This window comes from Mus pahari, chromosome 21, assembly GCF_900095145.1.
Source record: "Mus pahari chromosome 21, PAHARI_EIJ_v1.1, whole genome shotgun sequence".
Taxonomy (NCBI): domain Eukaryota; kingdom Metazoa; phylum Chordata; class Mammalia; order Rodentia; family Muridae; genus Mus; species Mus pahari.
This window is the reverse complement of record NC_034610.1, coordinates 49763574-49791335: the sequence shown is the minus strand read 5'-3', so window position 1 is coordinate 49791335 and position 27762 is coordinate 49763574. Positions and strand designations below refer to the sequence as shown.

General features: G+C 39.0%; 1 protein-coding gene across 1 annotated transcript in view; it reads left to right on the top strand.

The window, feature by feature from the left end:
* Positions 1-27762, top strand: part of Lama2 (laminin subunit alpha 2) — a 454349-nt gene that overhangs the window by 318779 nt on the left and 107808 nt on the right. The window contains exons 39-42 of the mRNA XM_029532909.1: positions 808-1018; positions 13910-14026; positions 14671-14834; positions 16804-16942. Coding sequence (XP_029388769.1) covers positions 808-1018; positions 13910-14026; positions 14671-14834; positions 16804-16942 — 631 coding nt within the window. The remainder of the gene's footprint in view (positions 1-807; positions 1019-13909; positions 14027-14670; positions 14835-16803; positions 16943-27762) is intronic.

Here is a 27762-nt window from a genome sequence, read left to right as displayed (position 1 = left end):
GAGAAGGAGAAGAAGAAGAAGAAGAAGAAGAAGAAGAAGAAGAAGAAGAAGAAGAAGAAGAAGAAGAAGAAGAAGAAGAAGAAGAAGAAGAAAGGGAGGGGACTGGGGGAGACAGAAGAGGGGAGGGGAGGGAGTAGCAGAAGAAGAAAAGAGGAAAAGAGAGATGGGAAATATGAGGAGAGAGAGGAGGAGGATGAAGGGAGGGAAAGATGAGGACATGACCACCTACTTTAATAAATGACAAATAAATTCACATTCAGTGCCATCATTATTTACCATTGTAGAAAATTCTGGTAAGTTAAGTCAAGGACTTTTCAGACTGCTGAGTTGCAAGAAAAAGTAGAGAAGACCAAAATGATGGCATTAGGCTAGGATGGCAAAAACATGATCGTTCTATCTTAGCGTTACTAAGCAAGCATGTCAAGAGTCCCATATAGGCAAAGGAAGTATCTCGTTGTGATGGGACAGCTGGTGTCTTGATCTGTTTGCTTTTGCATATACAGCTAAACAATCTTTTCTTTATCAGTCATAGTGTGACCATGGCATAAGCCCCCCCCCAAAAAAAACAATTAAAAAATGTAGGCTTACTAATAAACTGAAGAAGTTTATTTTAATTTTAATAAAAATGTCTGCCACAATTATATATCAATTCCCCTTGACAAGCATTGTGAATCTGTTGGCATGTATTCTTGTATTTTTTAACTTTTTAATGTTAGCATCTCCTTGTAACTTAGCTTTATATAAAAAAAAAAGTCTTAAGATGAGCAGTGATGTTATTTTGTACTCTTGGGATGGGGGTATTTGCAGGGCAGCAGAAGGCCTTCTGAAGAGAGTAAACAAGCTGTTTGGAGAGCCCAGAGCCAAGAATGAAGAAATGGAAAAGGATCTCCAGCAGAAACTGGCAGAGTACAAGAACAAACTTGATGATGCTTGGGATCTATTGAGAGAAGCCACTGATAAAACTCGAGATGCTAATCGCTTGTCTGCTGCCAATCAAAAAAACATGACCATATTGGAGGTGAGAGCTAGGGGTTTTCTCATCATTGTCTTGGAATGGGGATCAGGTTTGAACATGTCTAGAATAGTGAAGTTGACATATGTTTCAAAGGACAAGACGACGACTCTGTAAGGTCTTCTAAGAAACAGAAGAGTGTGTGTGTGTGTGTGTGTGTGTGTGTGTGTGTGTGTGCCTGCCTATCTGTCTGTCTGTCTTTCCATGTGTTTATGTGTCCATGTGTCCTTAATGGCTATCTTCCACTGAGTCAATTACACTTATATCACTCAGAGTATGGAAAGTTTATTTTAAGAAATGGCATGGAAGAAGCTCTTCCCTAAGAGATGGGGAATCTCGTGTCAGTGCCACCTAGAAACCCAGATGGGGTCAATCCATTTCACAGTCTACAATGAGTCGCTATAATGGAACTTGCACAAAGGGTGACTCAATCCCAGGGCCGTGCAGTTTTGTGATTTACTATCCTATCCCACAAGCTGAGTGCAGAGACCAGGTTGCCAGTAACCAGTGCAGTTCTCTTTGCTTATAAGGAAGCTGAGCTTATGAGAAACCAGAGAGACCGGAGCTAGGGGACTTTCCTTACCTTCTACTCTAGAATGAGGATATGGACAAGACATTTTCAAAAGGATAAATGTGACCAAGTCTGGCTTATTTTCCCTTCTTTTCTTCACAGAGAGCAGTCACCATTTCCCAGAGTGTTACTGAGCTTAAAATAAAAATAGCTTATTTTCACCACCTCTCCCTCCCTCTCTCCCTCCCTCCCTTCCTCCATCTCTTCCTCCCTCTCTTCCCCCTCCATTTCTTTTTTTCTTTTCTCTTATTCTTTTCAGTTTGTTCCTTGATCATATCATAGTTAATGCTTAGGTTCTCTGAAACTGCATTTAGTGTACACAGTTGTATTTGGCATTTAAACACCTTTCTCTCCATCTACAGCCCACCTCTTTCTGTTGAATTCTGTGGAAACCCACAGCTCTACTAATGTAGAATTTTGCAATAATTCAATAGTCCAGCATTGCACAAGATCTCCTAATGTTTGTTGAATGTCACTGACATATAACTAAATAACCACACATTTTAGTTTTTGCTCTTTTATTTGATCTATTTTCATTTAGGTCTAAGAACAATCAATTAAGAGAAAATTGGAGAAGATATTCTCTGATCTGGGAATGAGCCTTATCACAGGGGTAGAAAGCTGAGGTAGAGGGCTTTCACTCTAAGTCATAACCAATCTTAACCAATCTGGGACCACTGACACACTAACTGTCGTCAAGAGAAAGCACTGTCTGGAGAGGCAGGAAGTGTGAAGGCTGTGTTATCACAGGCTGTGTCATGACTCACTTAGCCCTGTGATAGTAACATGTACCCCAGTGCAGTAACATGTACAGAATTAGCTATCCACTTTATGACAACACTTTAAGAAATTATAATTCCCTGTGTGAAAAACATACTAGGTGTTGGGGATTATTTTGAGAGGAGTTATAGTGGCACACTGAGTGGGAATTTTAGCTGTTCCTCACAATAGCGATGAGAACAATCCAGAACTGTACTTCTCAGACATTATGGGAGAGGCTTGGAGCCTATGTAGTCAGCTCTGGAGATCCAAGTCCTCACTTTAGTATTTTAATCTCAGATGCTGTGTTTAACTAAAGGCTTATTTAAATACTTGCTGGATAAAAGAAGTAAGTATATAAATTATCACAAATAAATTATGTGTAATTTAGGCTGGCAGGTCTACTAAGATTCATGCTAGACTAGCCTTTAGAAGTTGTCACCTGGGGCCATTTGAGATTGCTCAGTGGGGAAGAGCCCTTATAGCCAAGCCAGATAAACTGAGTTTCATTTCTAGAGCTCTTGTGGTAGAAGGAGAGGCCTGACTCTATGCCCTTTGACCTTTGCATGCACATTTACACAAGTATATATACATACAGAAACACACACACATACACACAAACTCATACACACACAGACAAAGACATAAACATGGGCACACATAGACATAAACACACACACACACACACACACACACACTGTATAACAAATGTGTTCACTATACAGAGTATATCTGTAGTCTTTGGACTCCCCTGAAGAATCTGCACAGGCTTTTCTAGGATGTTACCAGGTAGCCATAGCCTAAGATTCCTTGGATTCACTTACTAGCCACACAGATTTGAAAACAGTAGCTTTGTATATTATATATAATGAGCTTAATAATGATGTGGCTTTAAACATCCATTGAAGTGATATTAAGATCCAGATCAAATGGATAGTTATTTACTTTTTTTTAAAAGATGGTCAGCTACTAACCTTGTTTAAAAAAAATATATCTTCTAAATCTGGGAGTGGAGGCACAGAGCGGTGATGTCTGAACCTGAGGGGTAGAAGCAGAAGGATAGGTTCCAAACGATATTGGATAAGGCATGTCAAGACCCTATCAAGACAGACAGACAGAACAAGACAAATTCTCCAGTCATTCAGATACAATCTTAAGTCTAATAAATACTGGCATAAAACAACAACTGGTAGTTTTCATAACCTGAATCTACTTGGAGGTACACACAGGCAGACAAACAAACCACGCTGTACACTTAAGTAACAAACGTGGATTGCGGAAGCTTCTGCATCTTCGTAGAGAGTCTGACATTTGTTATATGACTGCCACTCAATAGAAGCAGGGGTGGGGAACACTTTAGAAACAGGGGCCTGAAAAGAAATAAAAGAGGTAACATCTGATAGAGAATTCATGGTTGGTAAGAAGTGAAATAGAGTACACATGGACGGCTGGTGACATAGATAGCCAGCTGGAATAAGCAGAGCCCAAACTTTGCATTACAAGAAAGTTGGCTTATGTGACTAAAGAGTTTAGTTTGTAGCTTAAACACTATAGGAAGCAACCAAATGCAGAGTCATATATTAAAATTACACGTTGAAGTGTTTGTTAAGGGCACATGTAAACTGAAAATTCAGCTGTGTGTTATTAAATAATGTGATTTTAGGCCAAGAAAGTTCATGGATATAACATTTCAATATTGATCAAATCTACCCATTGGTAACCCACTCGTTTTGGGTTCATTGTGAATAATTACTGGCTGCATCAAACTTATACTATGAAAAAAAATCTAGATAGTTTATTGTTTCTGATATTTAATATTGTAATTTATATTGGCTAGGAGGGTCAAAAATATTTGTAAAACTAATCTCACATTTAGTTACATCAAACATTGTGAGAAATTAAAGGAAACGAAAGAACACTATGCACTCAAATATGATACTGTGAAGGTATAAGGTGATTGTGGGAAAAGTCAGGTAGTGCGGGCCAGCTCACTCATAACCTACATAAATGTCCCCTGGAATGAAATGATAGAAGACTTTGCATACCAAGTAGTGGTCGTAGCTGAGTTAAGAAGGCATTTTAAAGAGTGGACAAGAACGAGGGTAGAGAATGGGCACTGATGAGCAGAAAAACATCACATGAGCAATTCAGGAAGCACAGGATGCACATTCAATACTTTGCCACAAAGTCTTTCCTTACTATATGACTGAAGAAGAGAAGGCATGAACAAAAACATAAAGGCACATAAGGACATGGTGTTTGCAGGTCTGTAAGCTATGGTAAAGAGCAGCAGGAGGGAACCGCAGCATTTATCTAGCAAGGCTCTGAATGGATGAATCTAATCAATTAGAAGGCAAAGGTGGAAGTATAATCAACCTTGATATCTGAGCAAATGAATTAACTATTATGCTCTTATACTTTTTTTTTATTGTTTCAAGAATGCCTATAGTGTGTTTGATCAAATTCATCATCAGTTCTCTCCAATGTATGCCCACTTTTCCATCCCAAATTCACGTGTCTGTTTTTTTTTTTAACTGACTGTGTCCATTTAGAGCTACCAATAAATGTAAGCCTATATTTTCCACAGCCTGCTTTAATAAGGTTCAATCTCCTCTAGCCCACTACCCACCAGAGGTAGGAGAAAAGAAATGTTAATAAAATATGGGGGAAGTGGATCTATTTAGAAATAGTTCTTTGTGGCAATTCCAATCTTTGGTTTTCTTAGTTCAGTCTATTAGCAAACACTAAACATGAATCAGCAACTGCAGTTCAGTCCACTTGGCAGACACCACAAATCAACAAGGGCAGTTTAATCCAATTGAAACAGTGAGGCGAGACAACTGGCCTGAGTCTGCAGAAGCTGAAAGAAGCTACAGGAAGCTTTGGCCACTTTCTGTTTATGAAGCTACCACAAGCAAATCTCAGCAATACATTGTAAGGTGAACTAATTCACTCATGTCTTCAATGAAGACGAGCGAGCCGGGAGCAAGGAAAACCAATGCTTGAGCTCTCACTGTCTGTGGACTCATATTTATATTTCTTCTAAACACCATGCATTCTTTCACCCATTCGATATGGCAAAACATCTTTTACCTGGGTCTACTTCAGTAAAACATTCTTTTACCTGTCTGTCCCAGCAAAACATCATTGCAATCTACCCAAGTCTCTAAAGAAACCAGAAATTTCCACTTTAAATATATCCATAGATATGGGGCCATCCCCTGGAGCTAGGGTAACCTACAGTAGCTGCATTCCTAAAGGAAACATTGTCCCCTCTCACAGCAGCCAGTAGCTGCCAGTAACTCCTTAGGAGTATGACTTCATGAGTTCTCTTGCATCATTGGCTTAGTTTCAAAGCATTTTATCTCTGTATATATATCTCTATATATGAGCCTTCCTCTTTGGTCTCTTAGACATTCTGAATTTCCTATCTTGGGTCTTCTATAACTTCCATCCATCTTTATCCATTCCTTTTGATTTATCTTTATAACACTAATCTCATGATGACCTAAGATGACACACTCCTTTACTGCTTGCATTCTCCCTCCTGTGTTAGGTATCTCTCAACTGCTGCAACAGAACAAATGCAAAATAAATTTAAAAAAAATGATGAGGAAAAGGTTATTTAGTTTTCTACTGGTAGAAGTCTTGGTCCATGGCCACTTGCTTCATCATATGTGGTCTATGGCAGACCACAGCATCATGGCAGGGAAACCACAATAGAGAAAAGATGGTAATCGTATGATGGTCAGGAAAGAAGAAGGGAGAAAGAGGAGAGAGAGAGAGAGAGAGAGAGACAGACAGACAGACAGACAGACACAGACTGAGTCATCTGCTAAATGTTTCACTTTTGTGCACTAATGGTACATGTGGCCTTTGCTGCACATTTAAGATCCATACCATAATACTGTTCCAGAGGAGTCATGAGAAGTTTATCTTTATTCTAATTGTATCCTCAGAATCCTAAATAGTCTTCAGCACAAATAAAACTACACACTTTCATAAATCAATTTTAAGAATGCCATAAGACAAAGAGAGATCAATGTTTTCCCTGATTTCTCCTTAAGTCCAAATCTCCATACCTCCTTGTTTCAGAGATAGACTATATCATCTAATCTGAAAAATTAGATCCCTTTATAAGTTCTTTACTGTCTAGATCATCATTTGCTTTAATGTGATAAAGAACACAGTGACCTAATATTGAAGTTGGCTTTCTAAACTGATCCAGTTAAAACTATAAACACACATTCTCCAGTTTATTGAAACTGAAATAAGCTTAGCTCATTGCTTAACACATCCATGGAAATAGCTCTTCCTCCATTTGGTGTATTATTTTAAATGACCTTAGTACATTAATACAAAGAAGCCACAATCAAAACAGCACTTTTGAGCTTCTGTGTACAATATACCTTCATATAAGTATATTCAAGAGTGAAGGTCTGAATGGCTATTATGTAAAGAATTTCAGACTCTTGGAAACAAAGATGTGGTCAGAACACTGAAACTTCTGCATTTGTTGTAAAAGGGACACTGAAACTTCTGCATTTGTTGTCAAAGAAGAGGCATTGACACACCAAACACTCCATTGAACCTTCCAGAGTACCTCAGTCAGCTGTGTGAAAGCACATCTTCACCTTCACTTACTCATTCAAAACCAGTGAGGAAGTTCTTAGAGGTAGTAGAGAGACAGCAATACAGAAGCCTGTCTCTGTAGAATCCACACTGTCCTTAAGAATGTATTCACGGTACCAATTAGAATTCTTTTGAATTTGTTGAAAGAATGTATTCATGCGCCCAGAGATGATCCTATGCCACAGCGCTCCATACCCAAATACTGCCAGGAGAAAGCTGGTCTTGCAGGAGTCGGGCACACCTGTGAGCACAGGTAAGACCACCACTTCTGCTCTGAGAGACACACCTTGAGACCTCAGGACACAGGAACCCAGGAGCAGCCTGGGACAGGATCCTGCCAGTTACCATCTGCTCCTGGAGCAGAAGCTGTGCCACAGCTCTCCAAATGCCACCAGGAGAGAGCTGGTCTCCCAGGGGTTCTGACACACAGTCTTGGAGCACTGAAAAGCCACAGCCAGAGACAGCAACACCAGCTAGGAGAAGAGATATTGAGATGGCAAGAGGGAAAGGCAAGAATATAAGCAACAGAAACCAAGGCTACTTGGCATCTTCAGAACCCAGTTCTCCCAACACAGCAGGCCCTGGATACACAAGTACACCAGAAGCAAGCAAGACTCTGATTTAAAGTCACATCTCATGGTGATGATAGATGACTTTAAGAAGAACATAAATAACTCCCTTAAAGAAATACAGAAGAACACAGGTAAACAGGTAGAAGCCTTTAAAGAGGAAACACAAAAATTCCTTAAAGAACTGCAGGAAAACACAACAAACAGGTAAAGGAATTGAACAAAACCATCCACAATCTAAAATGGAAATCGAATCAATAAAGACATCACAAATGGAGACAACCCTAGAGATAGAAAACTTAGGAAAGAGATCAAGAGTCATAGATGCAAGCATCACCAACAGAATACAAGAGAGAAGAGAGAAACACGGGTGCAGAAGATACCATAGAAAACATTGACACAACAGTCAAAGAAAATGCAAAATGCAAAAATCTCCTAACCCAAAACATCCAGGAAATCCAGGACACAATGAGAAGACCAAACCTAAGGATAATAGGTATATAAGAGAGCTAAGATTCCAAACTAAAGGGGCCAGTAAATATCTTCAACAAAATTATAGAAGAAAATTTGCCTAACCTAAAGAAGAGATGTCCATAAATATAGAAGAAACCTACAGAATTCCAAATAGACTAGTCCAGAAAAGAAATTCCTCCCATCACATATTAGTAAAACCACCAAATGCACAAAACAAAGAATATTAAAAGCAGTAAGGAAAAACAATCAAGTAACATATAAAGGCAGACCTATCAGACTTCTCAACCAGAGACTATGAAAACTAGAAGATCCCGGAAAGATGTCATACAGACCCTAAGAGAACTCAAATGCCACCCCAGGCTACTATTCACAGCAAAACTCTCAATTACCATACATAGAGAAACCAAGATATTTCATGACAAAACCAAATTAACACTATATCTTTCCACAAATCCATCATTACAAAGGATAATAGATGGAAAACTCTAACACAAGGAGGGAAACTACACCCTAGAAAAAGCAAGAAAGTAGAAGAAAGTAGTCTTTCAACAAACCCAAAAGAAGATAGCCACACAAACATAATTCCACCTCTAATAACAAAAATAATGGGAAGTAAGAATCACTTTTCCTTAATATCTCTTAATCTTAATGGACTCACCCCTCTCGCCCCCAAAGACATAGGCTAACAGACTGAATATGTAACCAGGACCCAGTGTTTTGCTCCATACAGGCAATGCACCTCAGTGTCAAAGACAGACACTACCTCAGAGTAAAGGGCTAGAAAACACTTTTCCAAGCAAATCATCCCAAGAAACAAGTTGGCATAGCCATTCTAATGTCGAAGAAAATCAACTGTCAACCAAAAATTATCAAAAAGGATAAGTAATGACACTTTATACTCATCAAAGGGAAAAACTACCAAGATGAACTCTAAATTCTGAACATCTATGCTCCAAATGTAAGGACAACCAGATTTATAAAAGAAACTTTACTAAAGCTCAAAGCACACATGCACCACACACAATAATCGTGGGAGACTTCGACGTCCCACTCTCATCAATGGTCAGATCATGGAAACAAACTAAACAGACACAGTGAAACTAACAGAAGTTATGGACCAAATGGACTTAACAGATATCTATAGTACATTTCATCCTAAAACAAAGAATATACCTTCTTCATAGTACCTCAGATACATACCTTCTCCAAAATTAACCATATAATCAGTCACAAAACAGGCCTCAACAGATACAGGAAGATTGAAATAATCCCATGCACCCTCTCAGACCACCATGGAGTAAGGCTGGTCTTCAATAACAACAAAAAAACAACAGAAAGTCCACACGCACACAGAAGCTGAACAACATCCTATTCAATGATAACTTGGTCATTGAAGAAATAAGAAAGAAATTAAACACTTTATAATTTAATGAAAATGAAGGTACAACATACCCAAACTTATGGGACACAATGAAAGCAGTGCTAAAAGGAAAACTCATAGCTCTGAGTGCCTCAGAAAAGAAACTGGAGAGAGCATATACTAGCCGATTAACGGCACACCTGAAAGCTCTAGAACAAAAAGAAGCAGATACACTCAAGAGGAGTAGATGGCAGGAAATAATCAAATCGAGGTGGAAATCAAGCAAGTAGAAACAAAAAGAACTATTCAAAAAAATCAACAAAACAAGGAGCATGTTCTTTGAGAAAAATATTTTCTATCCTTTCTTTCTTTTGTTCTTCCTTTCTTTCTCTGTTTCTTTTGTTCTTTCTCTCTTTTGTTGTTTTTTTGTTTTGTTTTTTTTTAAATCAAATATAGTCTAATAGGAGTTAAACTGAAAAGTGAAACTTCAGATGAGAAAAATGTCTCCATCAGATTGTCTAGTAGGAAAAAGATCATTGAGTGTTTTCTTGAATGATGATTTACTATTGCAAGTGCCATCCCTGAACACTGGGCTAAGAAATCAGTCTGCACAAGATATTAATTCTATTCCTCATGATCTCATCCTTACTGCCTGACTTCGAGTTCGTGTTTGATTTCCTGTCCTGACTACCATTCATAATGTACTGTAAGATATAAAATGAAATACACTATTTTCTCTCCAAGAAAAAGAATGCCCCTTCTTTCCTTTTCTTTATTTCTTTCATTCTTTTGTTCTTTCCTCCCTTTTTTTCTTTTCTACTTCATTCATTCTGGGATAGATCATATATTTATATGGACTGTTTTGTGAGGAGAGGTTATGTACCCTCTAACTAATGCTAGAGAGGAGTAGGCAGGACTCTTTCCACCACCAAAGAGTAGCAAAGAACAAAAATGGACAACTCTTGCTCTGCCTTAGGGTGTCTGTTATCTGGTGTTAATTTTTGTCATGGAAGCCATATGTATATGGAATTCCATATATTTCAAAAGAAAAAAAGAGAAAGTCTGAAAGTTTGCTGATATGAAAAGTTTTGCATGAAAGAAAGAAAGAAAGAAAGAAAGAAAGAAAGAAAGAAAGAAAGAAAGAAAGAAAGAAAAAGAGGAACAGGGAGGGAGGGAGGGAGGAAGGGAGGGAGGGAGGGAAATGTTTGGAAGCCTGAATATGCGAGATAATGTTCACAATAATGGTTTGTTGTATATGCATGATCTGCAATCTGTATTAAGATTTTTCACGATATGGTCTATGTGTTGTCCATCAATATGCACACAGTTCAGTAGGCTGTGAATCAGTGTGTTTATTTTTTGGATGTCCATTAACCTGTATTTTTTTTAGAACGACCCTCCCCCATTAAAACTATAAACATATATCAATCTATATGATAAAGTAACATCCATTTTATTTTTATATTTGGTGAATACCCAATAGAATAAAATTAGAATGGGACTCTTGACAATGTGCCTCTACCATAAGCCCAAGGAGCCGAGTTTAGATCTTTTATGTCACAGCCCCTGTCTGTAGCCCCAGAGACTGGGTGCAGAGACAGGCAGATCCCTGCATCACCTCAGGTAGTCAGCCAGATGCATCCTTGAGCTCTGTGTGGTAAGTCTCACAGTGACAGACCCTGTGTCAAGCATACAGTGGGAAGAGACTCAGGAGGACGTCTGTTGCCAAGTATATACATAGATACACCACACATAAGAGCTAACACTCAGATGTTTCATTGGCACACTCACCTCTCATACGCACACATACACACGTACACACACATTCACACACACTCACACATACACACATATACTCACATGCATATTCACAACACTCATATAACCATGCACACTCAGAATCACACATACACTCATACTTTCACACACTTACACACATACTCACACTCACATATACACACATATTCACACCACTCACTCACACACAATCACACATACACTCACACATTTACACTCGTACACACACCTACATACATATTTACAAAACTCAGACCCACTCACATCCACTTACCCTCAGATACAATCATAATACACTCACATATCTACACACCTGTATACAACTACATACATATTCATACCACTCCCACACATACACATTCACACCACTCACATACACTCACACACACAGTCATATGTATACTCATACACAGTCATATGTATACTCATACACAGGTACATATCTAATCAGCACTCTCATACACTTCCACACATTCACACACACACACACACACACACACACACACACACACACACACAGACACAATAATTCAGATAAGAGAAAACTAAGAACAAAATCATCAACATAATGATTAGCAATCACACAGGATTTCCCTGTGTCCAGGAGCAGTTATAAGCCAAGTCTTTTCTATCTGATTTCACAGAAGCCCAAGTTCTTGTTACGATGTTGACTCTTAGTACCTTCCAGAAAATAATGAGATGATGCATTCCAAACTTCTTTTTGAGGCCAAGGCTGCTGCTCATGACCCTCACTTTGAGTAGTGAGAAACTGCAATTGGAAGAGGCCACATTTCTTGCTCAGAATTCTGTAGCTTAGTAAGCTGGGATTTTGTTTCACGTATGCTGTTGCTGGTGTTCAGCTGTACTACATAGTATGCACATAATGGTTGGGATGAACAGGTGTTTCTTCAGGTAGATAGGCAGGAAACTGGTCATGAGAATAAAATAGAAAGAGGAACAGAGCCAAAGAGCTGAGGAACATGTGATAGAGGGAACTGAAAAGGCATATATAGTGGGAGCATGGTAAAGGGGTAGGTGGTGAGATTAGGAAAATAAGATATGAAATTAGCACTCACCCTGGGCAACTAAGAACCATGGTTTCTGTAAACAAAGACATGGTCCTGTCACAGCCCAACCTGTTAGGTATATCAGAGTTACACTTTAAAATTTATGTTTATTTTATATATGTGTATGTATGTGTACCACATGCATTCCTGAGCCCAGGAAGGTCATAAGTGGTATTAGATATCTTGGAGTTGGAGTTGTGGATAGTTTCAAGCCACCATGCTGTTGCTGGAAATGGAAATGGAGTCATCTGTAAGACCAGAAAGTGCTCTTAACTGCTGATGAATCTCTTCAGTCCAACTTTCAACTACACTATGCTGTCTATAGTTCCTTGAGTAGACCAGTTAATATCTTACTCCAGTCTGGCTGCTATCAGAAAAATCACCAGGTCTCTCTAGCTTAACATTGAAATGAATGTATGACATACAGTCTAGGGGACAGGGTGTAGACAATCCAATATTGTACTGGAGAATTAGTGACTGGTAAAGGCATGTTGGCTGGCTCACAAACTCATCTCTTTGCTGCGTCCTTACATGATCCTTGTCTCTTTTATAGGGGCATTGGCCCCATTTATGAGGCCTTTACTGTAGGCTCTCATTACCTTCCAAAGGCCTTTCCTCCAAATACTAACACATTGAAGTATTGAACCTCGACATGTAAATTTGATGGAGACACAAGTGCTAAGACCACAGCACTGTGGTGACTCAGTCTCCTGCTCATTTCAGTGATGAACATGGAACCCATAGAGTCAAAGGACAAAGACTTACAGGCTGCTCTGCACATCTTAGAAAACCCCCATGAATATAAATTATTAGTAGTATTTATTCGAAGAACAGATAAAGTCCAGAGACCAACACTGTAATTGTTTCCATCAACATGTAGGGATAATGAGGATTGGAAGGATATGAATGAATTTGAAGTAAAAACAAAATAATAGGCAAAGGTAAACTCCATACAAAGGCACTGACAGTGATTGTCTCCCGTTGATTTCCCTCATCTAGGCTAGGAATGAGTTTCACATAGCTTTGAGACAAGCTGTAAGTTCTACAGAGAAGTTATTCTCTTCTCATCTTATGAAATAGTCCACTAGGTTCCTTCTTTCAGCTGATAGATTATTATTTTCTTTCACTACCTCCTCCTCCTCCTCTTCCTCCTCCTCTTCCTCCTCCTCTTCCTTGAAAAGTGTTTTCTCTAAATTCCCCTAAAAATCCTACCTTTTGAACCCTACATTTCCCCCCCCACACACACACAAAGCATGCTTATGCTCACAACATAACCATTTATATATAGATACTAGAACTCCAGGCATACTTCCAGTTTAGTCTGGCACATTAGATGACAATAGCACACATCCTACACAAGCATTGTCCTGAAGATGGATATCCCACTTTGCTTTAGCAGTTCTTTTAATTCTCTAGCAACTATCACATTGCTTTTCTTTGTCTGGATGACTCTCTCAAATGGGAAGGAAAATGACCTACATGTGCTCTATATTGAAGAATTCTTAAGAGAATTGACCAGGTAAGTTAGATTGTTGTCTAGCTGAACTGTCAGTATCATATATTGTGTTTGTGAACCATTTGTTAAGACAGCTCAGAAGAAATAAGAATACACAATAGAGAAGGATTTTACCCAGGCACTGTTGTAATCTTTTTCTTCACATGCCACAGAAAAAGAAGGAGGCTATTGAAGGTGGCAAACGACAAATAGAGAACACTTTAAAGGAGGGCAATGACATACTTGATGAAGCCAACCGACTCTTGGGTGAAATCAATTCAGTCATAGAAGTAAGTATTCATTCAATCAGGTCGGAATTAAGAGAAAGAAGATAATGACAGATTTCCCTCACATGCTGGCAACAAACTCAGCAACAGAAACAAGAGCCTTGATTTGTTTTTGTGTGAGAATATATTATTGAAGTACAATGTTGTGGACATACTCATCTACTGGCAACAGTTCTCTTACTAGAACTGGCCTTTGGAATACTTGTTTTTTTTTTAAAAAAAAACTGTGGTGTCTTGGTCATTCTTTGTTCCTAGCCTAATACTCACCATCTGTCATTGTCTCATTTAACAGTAGTTAAAAGAGAAATAAACATCTGTAAATAAACCTTTGACGTAGTGTCTCATGCATGGTGGTGTGCAGGAATAGGGACACAAATAATCTAAAACGTCCTAATGATCATTACTTGTTCATTCATTGCTACAAAGTCACCTTACAAAAAAATAATAGACATTTCAGTGTAAGTTGGCTTCATGCAATTCTTTGCTTTTCTACTAAATAACAGCTTTTATTCTCTATTTTCTTTGCTGGTAGATTAAAAGTTTCTAAAAGCAAAAATCTAACCATATGTGGTTGTATTTCCTAAAGAAATTAACAAGTTTAAGGAGAACTGGATGGCTCTTAATGCTCTCTTCTCTCTCCATATCAGTATGTCGACGACATTAAAACTAAGTTGCCACCAATGTCCGAGGAGCTAAGTGACAAAATAGATGACCTCGCCCAGGAAATAAAGGACAGAAGGCTTGCTGAGAAGGTGTCCCAGGCTGAGAGCCATGCTGCTCAGCTAAACGACTCGTCTGCTGTGCTTGACGGGTATGGCATTTGTTATTGGAAATGTCTGCCTAGCTTGACACTCATCCAAAAGTTTAGACAAGCAGAAAGGGTGGAAAATCACTTTCAAGTCTCGATTTCTGTAATTATGAACAAAAGAGCTGCATGGCTTTTCTGTGGAAGATCCTAATTAGGATGATATAGGCAAAGAACTCTGAAAAAGCATCACAAGCCCCAGTTAAAAGTGAACTCAACTATGCCCACTTAGGAAATGAACACAGCCTCGGGCTACCCGTAGAATGCTGTGTTATTTTCTCTATTAGAAAGCACAGGGGTTGTCTTATTAGCATTTTAAATAATACACCAACTCATTCTGCAAATTTCAATTTTATATTTCTAACAGAATCTGATCGTTTCATTGTTTTAAAGTGCCTCTGAATGTATAGCCTTATGCATAGCCTTTCAATCTCATCGCTCCAGTAAGAAACTATGAACACTTCTCTGAAATGACTATTTAGAGCTGATGGTACACACCTGTAACCCCAGCACTTGGGAAATGATCACAGGGAGACACAAGTTCAAGATCAGCCTCAACTACAGTGTACTCACAGCCACAGCCAGCCTGTGCTATAAGAAACCTCATCAAAAAGAAAAAGAAATGAAATAATTAACAGTTTATTATAGTTGGGATTACTCCTTGGGTCAGAGAAGGGAAGCTGGAGAACAAGGTTTGTTCATTAAAGAACATTCTAGGAATGATTTACTTCCCCCAGTTTAGCGGGTTCTCAACCTTCCCAATGCTGTGACCCTTATTGTAGTGATCCCTGGTCATAAAATTACTTCATTGCTACTTCATAACTGTAATTTTGCTATTCTTACAAACCATAGTATAAATATCTGGTATGCAGGATTTATCGTCTTTCATGTGATTTCTGAGAAAGGATGATTTGACACTCCTCCCCAAAAGGGTCATGACTCATAGACTGAGAACCATTGCTTTATGCTTTTGTGACTGGCACAAAAAAAAAAAAAAAACAGCAACAACAGCAAAACAAACAAAAAAACAAAAACAAAACCACAAAAGCTATTCATCCTAGGAATAATTTTCCAAAACAAATCTATTTAATATGCACTACATGCAAGCCTGTGTTCTCATCTTTGATAATCATTGATGTAGAAAGAAAGAATTACTGTTTGAAAACTTGGCAACCCAGGCACAATTAGTTTTTTTTCCCAATCTAGAGTAAAGAGTAGTAGATGAACCAGTGATCAGTTATCAGCAGACCCAGGTTCCAAATATTCCATGAGGAATGTGTTAGTCATGATTTGATTTTTTCTTCTGTGATCTCTCTGTGCTTTCTGGGAAGTCTGCCTACTCTGAAGACATTGTAAAACTCGTATGATTAATGGGATACAAGTGCGCTGGAAATTGCTATTGTGCTTCACAAGTAACAGGAAGTACTGTTGCCTTGCACACACTTGCTTGGTCATATGATTACACAGGCTTTTACAGGCTATCAAGATATTTAAGATATATTGTTGGGGGCTACCACAGTGGCTCAGTGTCTGAAGATGCTTGCCACCGAGCCTGAATTCAATCTCTAATAATATGAGGTCAGTCCATAAAACCCACAAGGTAGGAGATAACTGACTTCATCAAGCTGTGCACATGTGTATGTCTGTGTCTGTACACACACACACACACACACACACACACACACACACACACACACAAAGAGAGAAGGGGGATAATGGGAAGAAGAGAGAGAAATAAATGTAAAAAAAATTTAAAGACATGTTGCCTATACTTCACAGCATGCCTTGAGGAATATAAGTTTCAATGGGAAAAATACAGTACAGTATGATACAATCAGTAGACACCCCCCTAGGGTTTGGAATGATTCTCGTTATATTGCCCATAAGCTCTTTGAAGCCGGATTCATTATGACTTGACTGTTCTTTATTTGAGTGTTAATTCCTCTAAGGTTCTTTTCTCGGTCTAATCTGACAGAATCCTGGATGAGGCGAAGAACATCTCTTTCAATGCCACGGCAGCCTTCAGAGCTTACAGTAATATTAAAGACTACATTGATGAAGCTGAGAAAGTGGCCAGAGAAGCCAAAGAGCTTGCCCAAGAGGCTACAAAACTGGTAAGAAACACAGAACCATGTGCTAACAATGAAATTTGAATCATTTTTTTTCATTGTACGCTGAACATGTCACCCATCCCCATCCCTCCTACTTCTTGTCCCTCCCCTCTCCCATCTGTCTTCTTTGTTCCCAGATAATCTCAATTCAACTTTGACTTCATATGTACATATAGGATTTATGTATCTCTATAGAAAAGCTAGATGCCATTTCATACTCATGTCAGCAAGCACTTCCCAGCATCTGCAATAATACCAGGGTTTGGCAACGGTTTATGGGATGGATCCCCAGGTGGGGCAGTCTCTGGCCTTTCCTTCTGTTTCTGCACCTCACTTTGTCTCCGTATTTCCTCCTTCTAAGTATTTCGTTCCCCCTTCTAAGAAGCACTTAAGCATCCAGTTTGGTCTTCCTTCTTCTTGAGATTCAAATGGTCTGTAAATGTTATCTTGGGTATGTCAAAAGTATTCTTTTGTGACTGGTTTGCCTCACTCAGGATGATATTCTCTAGTTCCATCCATTTGCCTAAGAACTTCATGAATTCATCATTTTTAATAGCTGAGTAAATTGTTTAAATGTACCACATTTTCTGTATCCATTCCTGTGTTGAGGGACATCTGGTTGTTTCCAGCTTCTGACTATTATAAATATGGTTGCCATGAACATAGTGGAACATGTATCGTTATTACATGTTGGAGCAGCTTCTGATTATATGACCAGGAGTGGTATAGCTGGAACCTCAGGTAGTACTATGTCCAATTTTCTGAGGAACCACCAGATTGATTTCTAGAGTGGTTGTACCAGCTTGCAATCCCACCGGCAATGGAGGAGTATTCCTCTTTCTCCACATCCTGACCCAGCAACTGCTGTCATCTGAGTTTTTGATCTTAGCCATTTTGAGTGGTGTGAGGTGGAATCTCAGGCTCATTTTGATTTGCATTTCCCTGTTGCTAAAGGATGTAAAAGATTTCTTTAGGTGTTTCTCATCCATTTGAGTATCCTCAGTTGAGAATTCTGTTTAGCACTGTTCCCCATTTTTAATAGGGTTATTTGGTTCTTTGGAGTTTAACTTCCTGAGTTTTTTGTACATATTGAATATTAGCTCTTTGTCAGATGGAGGACAGGTCTTTTCCCAATCTGTTGGTTGCCATTTTGTCCTATTAACAATGCCCTTATAGCTGGGCGTGGTGGCACACGCCTTTAATCCCAGCACTTGGTAGGCAGAGGCAGAGGCAGGTGAATTTCTGAGATCGAGGCCAGCCTGGTCTACAGAGTGAGTTCCAGGACAGCCAGGACTATACAGAGAAACCCTGTCTTGAAACAAAACAAAACAAAACAAACAAACAAAAACAAACAAACAAACAAACAAAAACAGTGCCCTTTGCCTTTCAGAAGCTTTGCAATTTTATGAGGTCCTATTTGTCAATTCTTGATCTTAGAGCAAAAGCCATTGGTGTTCTGTTCAGGAAAATTTCCCCTGTGCCCCTGTGCTCTGGGCTGCTTCCCACTTCCTCTTCTAATAGTTTCAATGTATCCAGTTTTATGTGGAGGTCCTTGATTCTCATGGACTTGACCTTTGTACAAGGAGATAAGAATGGATTTGCATTCTTATACATGTTGACTGCCAGTTCAACGAACACCATTTGTTGGAAATGCTGTCTTTTTTCCCACTGGATAGTTTTGTCAAAGATTAAGTGATCATAGATGTATGGGTTCATTTCTGGGTCTTCAATTCTATTCCATTGATCTACCTGCCTGGCCAGTTTTCATCAATATTGCTCTATAGTATAGCTTGAAGTAAGGGATGCTGAATTCCCCAGTTCTTTTTATTGTTGAGAATAGTTTTTGTTATCCTGGGTTTTTTTGTTATTCCAAATGCATTAGAGAATTGTTCTTCCTAACTTCATGAGGAATTGAGTTGGAATTTTAATGGGGATTGCACTGAATTTGTAGATTGATTTTGGCAAGGTGGCCATTTTTANTATATTAATCCTGCCAATCTATAAGCATGGGAGATCTTTCCATCTTCTGAGGTCTTCTTTGATTTCTTTCTTCAGAGTCTTGAAGTTCTTGTCATACAGATCTTTCAGTTGTTTGGTTAGGGTCACACCAAGGTATTTTATATTATTTGTGACTATTGTGAAGGGTGTCATTTCCCTAATTTCTTTCTCAATCTGTTTATCCTTTGAATAGAGGAAGTCCACTGTGAGTTAAGTTTATTATCCAGCTATTTTGCTGAAGTTTGTATAAGGTTTAGGAGTTCTCTGGTGGAAATTTGGTGGTCACTTAAGTATACTATCATATCATCTGCAAATAGTGATATTTTGACATTCCTTTCGAATATATATCCCTTTGACCTCCTTTTTGTCTAATTGTTATAGCTAGAGTTTCAAGTGCTATATTGAATAGATAGGGAGAGTGGGCAGCCTTGTCTAGTTCCTGATTTAAGTGGAATTGTTTCAAGTTTTTCTCCATTTAGTTGAATGTTGGCTACTTGTTTGCTGTATATTGCTTTTGCTGTATTTAGCAATGGACCTTGAATTCCTGATCTTTCCAAGACTTTAACATGAAGGAATATTGAATTTTGTCAAATGCTTTCTCAGCATCTAAGGAAATGGTCATGTGTGGTTTTTTTTCCCCCTTTGAGTTTGTTATGTAGTGGATTACATTAATGGATTTCCCTATATTGAACCATCCCTGCATCCCTGGGATGAAGGCTACTTGACAGTGCTTAATAATCATTTAGATGTATTCTTGGATTCGGTTTGTGAGAATTTTATTGAGTATTTTTGCATTGATATTCANAAGGGAAATTGGTCTGAAATTCTCTTTCTTTGTTGGGTCTTTGTGTGGTTTTGGTATCTGCAAAATTGTGTCTTCATACAATGAGTTGGGTATTGTTTCTTCTGTTTCTATTTTGTAGAATAGTTTGAAGACTATTGGTATTAAGTATTCATTGAAGGTCTAATAGAATTCTGCACTAAACTCATCTGGTCCTGTGCTATTTTGGGTTGGGAGACATTTAATGACTGCTTCTATTTCTTTAGGGGTTATAGGACTGTTTAGATGGTTTATCTGAAGCTGATTTAATTTGGTACCTGATATCTGTCTAGAAAATTGTCCATTTCATCCAGATTTTCCAGGGTTTTTATTTTGACTGTAGGCTTTTGTACTAGGATCTGATGATTTTTTTAATTTACTCAGTTTCTGTAGTTATAGCTCCCCTTTTATTTCTAATTTTGTTAATTTGCATACTGTCTATGTGCCCTCTAGTTAGTCTGGCTAAGGATCTTGATGATTTTGTCAAAGAACCAGCTCCTGGTTTTGTTGTTGTTGTTGTTGTTGTTGTTGTTGTTGTTGTATACTTCTTTTTGTTTCTAGTTGGTTGATTTCAGCCCTGAGTTTGATTATTTCCTACCATCTACTCCTGTTTGGTGTATTTGCTTCTTTTTGTTCTAGAGCTTTCAGGTGTGCTGTTAAACTGCTGGTGTATGCTCTCTCCAGTTTCTTTTTGGAGGCACTCAGAGGTATAAGTTTTCCTCCCAGCACTGCTTTCATTTGTGTCTCATAAGTTTGGGTATGCTGTGCCTTCATTTTCATTTAATTCTAGAAAGTCTTGAATTTCTTTATTTATTTCTTCCTTGACCAAGTTATCATTGAGTAGAGCATTGTTTGGCTTCCATGTGTATGTGGACTTTCTGTTTTTGTTGTTATTGAAGACCAGCCTTAGTCCATGGTGATCTGATAGGATGCATGAGATTATTTCAATCTTTTTGTCTCTATTGAAGGTTGTTTTATAACTGATTATAGAGAAGGTTCTGAGAAGAAGGTATGTTGTATTGCTTTAGGATGGAATATTCTATAAATATCTGTTAGGTCCATTTGGTTCATAACTTCCATTAGTTCCGGTGTGTCTCTGTTTAGTTTCTGTTTCCATGATCTGTCCATTGATGAGAGTGGGGTGTTGAAGTCTCCCACTATTATTGTGTGGAATGCAATGTGTGCTTTGAGCTTCAGTAAAGTTTCTTTTATGAATGTGGTTATCCTTGGATTTGAAGCATAGATGTTCAGAATTGAGAGTTCATCTTGGAAGATTTTTCCTTTGATGAGCATGAAGTGTTCTTCCTTATTTTTTTTTTTATAACTTTGGTTGAAAGTTGATTTTTTCGATATTAGAATTTCTACTCCAGTTTTTTTCTTGAGACCATATGTTTGGAAATTGTTTTCAAACCTTTTACTCTGAGGAAGCGTCAGTCTTTGTCACTGAGGTATGTTTCCTCTATGCAGCAAAATGCTGGGTACTATTTAAATATCCAGTATGTTAGTCTATGTCATTGGGGGAGGAGGGTTGAAACCATTGATGTTAAGTGATATTCAGGAAAAGTGATTGTTACTTCCCATTATTTTTGTTGTTAGAGGGAAATTATGTTTGTGTGGCTATCTTCTTTTGAGTTTATTGAAAGATTACTTTCTTGCTTTTTCTAGGGTGTAGTTTCCCTCCTTGTGTTGGTGTTTTCCATCTATCATCCTTTGTAGGACTGAATTTATAAAGAGATATTGTGTAAATTTGGTTTTCTCATAGAATGTCTTGGTTTCTCCATCTATGGTAATTGAGAGTTTTGCTGGGTATAGTAGCCTGGGCTCTCATTTGGTGTTTTGTTTATTATATGACAGGAGGAATTTCTTCTCTGGTCCAGTCTATTTGGAGTTCTGTAGGTTTCTTGTATGTTCATGGGCATCTTTCTTTAGGTTAGGGAAGTTTTCTTCTATAATTTTGTTGAAGATGTTTTCTAGCCTTTTAAGTTGGGAATCTTTGACCTTTTCTATACCTGTTATCCTTCAGTTTTGTCTTCTCATTATGTCCTGGATTTCCTGGATATTTTGGGTTAGGAGCTTTTTGCATTTTGTGTTTTCTTTGACTGTTGTTTCAATGTTTTCTATGGTGTCTTCTGCACCTGAGATTCTCTCTTCTATCTCTTATATTCTGTTGATAATGCTTGTATGTATGACTCCTGATATCTTTCCTAGGTTTTCTAACTCCAGGGTTGTCTCCCTGTATGATTTCTTTATTGTTTCTATTTCCATTTTTAGATCTTAGATGGTTTTGTTCAATTCCTTCACCTGTTTGATTGTTTTCCTGTAATTTTTAAGGGATTTTTGCATTTCCTCTTTAAGGGCTTCTAGCTGTTTATCTGTGTTCTCCTATATTTCTTTAATATTTATGTCCTTCTTAAAGTCCTCTGTAATCAGCATGAGAAGTGATTTTAGATCTGAATCTTGCTTTTCCAATGTGATGGTATATCCAGGACTTGTTATGGTGGGAGAATTGTGTTCTGATGATGCCAAGTAACCTTGGTTTCTGTTGCTTTGTTCTTTCCCTTGCTTCCTACCATCTGATTATCTCCAGTGCTATCTTCCCTTGATATATCTAACTGGAACCTGTCCTGTCTGTGATCCTGGTTGTATCAGAACTTCTCAGAGTTCAGCTGACTTTGTGATCCTGGGATTCTGGGATCATGTGATCTTGAGATCCTGAGTGTGTCAGAGCTGCTGGAAGTCAAGCTGCCTCTGGGACACTGAGATTCTGGTTTGACCAAGCTCCTGGGAACCTGTGATCCTGGGATCCTGAGGTCCTGTGATACTGGGCATGATAGAGTGCCTAGGAGTGGAGCTTCTTCTGGGAGTTGTGGAACTGGCTGTGGAGTTCACTCCCAAAGTCTCCTTAGGGCACTGGCCCAGACTGAAAAGGATTTCCAACATTTTTTCAGAGATAGTATTTTGTTTTTTGTAATTGGCAATGCTAAGAACATTATTTCACATAAGCATGCCCTCAATATGACAAAAATATGTTCATCAACCTGTAAGATTTATTGAAAATTCTGCCCTAGTCCTAAACAAAATTTTATATAATGATGTTTTATGCAATTCAAGTTAGTAATTCAAGCCTCATATTTTAAAGCCAAGCACTATAACATAATAAAAACATAATAATGTGCTACAATCATGCTGAAGACAGTAGGAAAATATTTCCTTTCTGTAATTAAACCATTATGTTTCTATAAGAGCAGAAAACACATGCATAATCAAATCTCATTGGAATTTGTAACATGTAACAGTCTCACATCTGAGTGGTGATGTTCAACTGGTGTTGTGTCTTTTATCAGAATCTACAGTGAAAAGTGCGGATTTCATGTGTCAAGGCTGCAGTAATGCTGTGCAGAGTGCAAGTGGTGCCAGGCACACCTGGGATTCACATTTACACACTTGGTGCACACTCAGAGACCTTTTAATGCTCTGCCATTTTTTAGTGACCATCGCATTCTGTAAATCACAGTTTGTGAAGCAGAAAGAAACTATAGCTTTGAATAAGAACCTGGGACTATAGCCTAGCCATATTGACAACCAGAATGGCCGTCACAATGTGATCAGAAGGAAAATCTTCAATCTATGCCATAAAAGGCAAGACAGACAGGAATGGAAAACCATTACATTCATGTGAACATATGTCTATATGTGCATATGTTGAGATGTGATAAAATATGATAGAATTTAGTTAGTTCGAGTACATAAGTCAGAACAGCTTTCACTAGTTGTCATCAATAATTTTAGAAATCTCAAAGCCTGGACTCAAGTTGGTTCTGTGTCTTACATCCAGTGTGCCAGGGACAGTCTTTAACTTCCTTACCGCTAATGCCACACTCCACAGAATGAAGAGCTGTCCTGTCAGAGAGGGAGAGTAACATTCCAGCTCTCACCATAGGATGCATGACCTGAGCGCATGTGGAGTAGAGAGAGCACTGACCAGAATGGGGTAACACTCCAATCTAACCATATGGAAGACTGGGAATAAAGAAAGCACAAAAAACCTGTCAAGAACAAACAGGCTGTAACACAAGTTGTCTTTATAATTGAATGCAAAGTGAATAAAAGGTTCAGCCAGGTTAAAATGCTTTTTATATTGGATTAAAAATGTAAGAGCTTAACACAAAATACCACTGGCCTGTGAGGATATGGAAACATTGGAAATGAAAGATCAGAAAGATAAATCTGGAAAACTGAATTTAAAAAAATGTAGGAACAGACTGTTAATAGCAACAACCACAGGTGGCTTTAGAATTTACATAAGGAGTTATTGGGGAACAAAAAGAAACCTCACTAGACTAAAGGGAAGAGAATGAATTCATAGTAAAACTCAAGCATAGTAAACTCACGGGGTCTTAACAGAAGAGCCAAAGAATGAATAAAGACAAGCGTGCCGGAATGAGAACACGCATCCTGTCTGCAGTGACAGCCTTTCCTCAGACTCTAAAAAACCTGACAGGTTAGGCAGAGAAACGCAGACACACAGCTTTAAGAAGTACCATAGAGCCTTCTGGTTTCTGCCTGTGCCCTGGAGCTGACCTGGGCAAAGCTCTCCATACCCAAATCCCTCTGGGAGAGAGCTGGTCTCCCAGGAGTGCTGACACACCTTTTGAGCCCAGGTAAGTCCACTTCTGCTCAAATTCCTAGCCCAAGAGGGACCAGCCCAAAGTCATCAGCACACAGGAACCAAGACAATGACAGTACCCTTCTGGAGTCCATCTGCTCCCAGAGCTAACCCTGTGTCACAGCTCTCCATACCCAAATTCTGCCCAAACAGAGCTGGTCTCCCAGGAGTGCTGACACATAGGCTTGCAGGAGGGACAAGCCACAGTCAGAGACAGCAAGACCAGCTAACACCACAGATAACCACATGGCGAGAGGCAAGGGCAAGAACATAAGCAACAGAAACCAAGGCTACTTGGCATCATCAAAACTCAGTTCTCCCACCACAGAAAGCCTTGGATGTCCCAACACACTGGAAAAGCAAGACTCTGATTTACAATCTTATCTCATGATGATGATAGAGGACTTTAAGGAAAACAGGAGAACATGGGTAAACAGGTAGAAGCCCTTAAAGAGGAAACACAAAATTTCCTAAAAGAATTACAGGAAAACACAACCAAACAGGTACAAGAATTGAACAAAACCATCCACAATCTAAAAATGGAAATAGAAACAATAAAGAAATCACAAAGGGAGACAATCGTGGAGTTGACCTAGGAAAGAGATATATAGTCATAGATGCGAGCATCACCAACAGAATACAAGAGATAGAAGAGAGAATCACAGGTGCAGAAGATACCATAGAAAACATTGACACAACAGTCAAAGAAAACACAAAATGCAAAAAGCTCCTAACCCAAAACATCCAGGAAATAATGAGAAGACCAAACCTAAGGATAATAGGCATAGAAGAGAGAGAAGATTCCCAACTTAAAAGGGCCAGTAAATATCTTCAACAAAATTATAGAAGAAAACTTCCCTCACCTAAAGAATGACAAGCCCGAGAAGCCTACAGGGGAAACAGAGGGGAAGAATCCGGTATGGGAGCAGATGGAGGAGATATACAGAGGGTCAGGAAATTGAACAGAGGTGTGTAGCAATGGGGTATGAGCAACTGGGTTAGTAAGCAGAAAGTCCCTGATGCCAGGAAAGCAAGAACCCCCCAGAACCCCACGGAAATGACCTTAGCTGAAATACCTCACAAAAGGGAGGCAGAACCTGTTGAGATCATATCCAGAGGCTGACCATGGCCCCTTGGTCCAAAATTTTAAACCAGAATTGCTCCAGTGTAAAGGAAAAACAGGGACAAGTAGTGGAACAGAGACTGAAGGAAAGGCCATCCAGAGACTGCCCCACCGGGGGATCCATCCCACATGCAGAGACCAAACCCAGACACTATTGCTGATGCCAAGAAGTGCTTGCTGACAGGAGCCTGAAACAGCTGTCTCCTGAGAGTCTCTGCCTGATCCTGAACAATACAGATACAGATGCTCACAGCCAACCATCTGACTGAGCACATGGATCCCAATAGAGGAGTTAGGAGAAGGACTGAAGGAGCTGATGCCATTATCTGTCATCAATAGGAGGGGAGGCCCTTGATTCTGTGAAGGCTTGATGCCCCAGAGTAGAGGAATGTTAGGGCAGTGAGGCAGGAGTTGGTGAGTGGATAGGGTGCACCCTGATAGAAGCAGGGTAAGGGATAGGGGGATTGCAGGGGGGGCTGGGAAAGGGGATAACATTTGAAATGTAAACAAACAAAATATCCAATTTAAAAAAAAGAAGAAGAATTACCATAGATAGGATGAATAAATGCCCTTTCGGTACCCTGTAACAGTCAAAGAATGAATTGATGCCTTATTAACTAAAATCCTCACAGAACCTAACAACAACAACAACAACAACAACAACAGAAAAAGGACCATGAAGCAGAGCACAAAGAAGGTACCAGAAGAACATGATGACCTGAAGGCATCCAGGCTGTAGACTATCACCGTGGACAATAAAAATAGGAACAGACAAAAAATGTCATATAACTGCCCACGGAGAAGTTCAACAGGAGATGGTTCAGAACACTGGCTGCCCCTGCAGAGAAGCAGTTCTCAGCACCCACATGGCAGATCACAACTGCCTAGAGCCCCAGGCCCAGATGCTCTTAGGGCTTCTTCTGGCTTCCAAAGGTATAAGGCACACACAGGGCATCCACATGAACATTTATGCATACAAGAGACAAGTAAATATAAGTTCAAAATTTAAAACACACTTCCAAATATTTCAAGAGTCAACGGATACAGAATAATTTGAAACCACCAAATGCTCAGCCCAGAAAGAGTGACTTAATTATGGAGTGCAAGTAAGCTGGTAATTACTGAAAGATGTGAAAAGACAGAAATGAAAACTAATTAAATCTAAGGTTCCATCCATTCAAGGCACTTAAAAAGCAAAAGAAGAAATAAAAACAAAAGCTGAAATTAATGGCATAGAAAAAAACCATTAGAATTAACAAACTAGAAAGCTGATTCTCAGACAAGTGGGCAGCACATCAGCAGAGAAGGCAGAGCGTGTTAGGCAAACACAGGAGCAGGACAAGGAATAAAAAGCCCATAGCTACTAGAGATCATGCATGTTCACAGCAGAATATGAATACACTAACGTCCCATGGCAGCTATATACTTTAAATCCTCAAATAAAGTAGAAAGTAAGTCTAGAGCAAAATTATCTCTAAAGCAAAATCATCAACTTCCAAAGAATTCCATCAAGTGAAGTAATTCAGTAGTTCGCAATTTATGTTCAGCCAAACTTTAAAGTCTATCATTAATTCAAGGACCCCACCAAAAAAAAAAAAAAAAAAAAAAAAAAAAAAAAAAAAAAAAAAAAAAAAAAAAAAAAAAAAAAAAAAAAAAAAAAAAAAAAACTTTGCAAAGCACAGGAAAAGAAGGCAAGGGTCCCCAGCTTACTTTATAAAACTGAAAATAAATCTTGAGTGCAAAACTCAAGGGCTAACAGTAATGTTTTTTGTTGTTGTTGTTGTTGTTGTTATATTTAAGGTTTATTTTCAATTTTCTGTTGTGCACGTTCATGCATCCCTGTGAAGAGTGCTGTATATGTGCAGGTGCCCACAGAAGCCAGCAGGGGGTGTTCTGGAGCTGCAGTTGCAAGGAGCTTGCCAGCTGCCTAGCTATGGGTGCTGTGAACCAAACCCCGGGTCTCTGCAAGAGCGGAGTGTATTCTTCACATCTCAGCCCCTTTTCCAACTTTTCTAAGAGTTCCTTCCTTCCTTCCCCCTTCCTTTCTTCCTTCCTTCCTTCCTTCCTGCCCTCCCTCCCTCCCTTCCTTCCTTCCTTCCTTCCCCCCTTGCTTCCCCCCTTCCTTCCTTCCTTCCTTTGCCCTTCCTTCCTTCCTTCCTTCCTTCCTTCGCTGCCTCCCTCCCTCCCTCCCTCCCTCCCTCCTGACACAGTTGTGC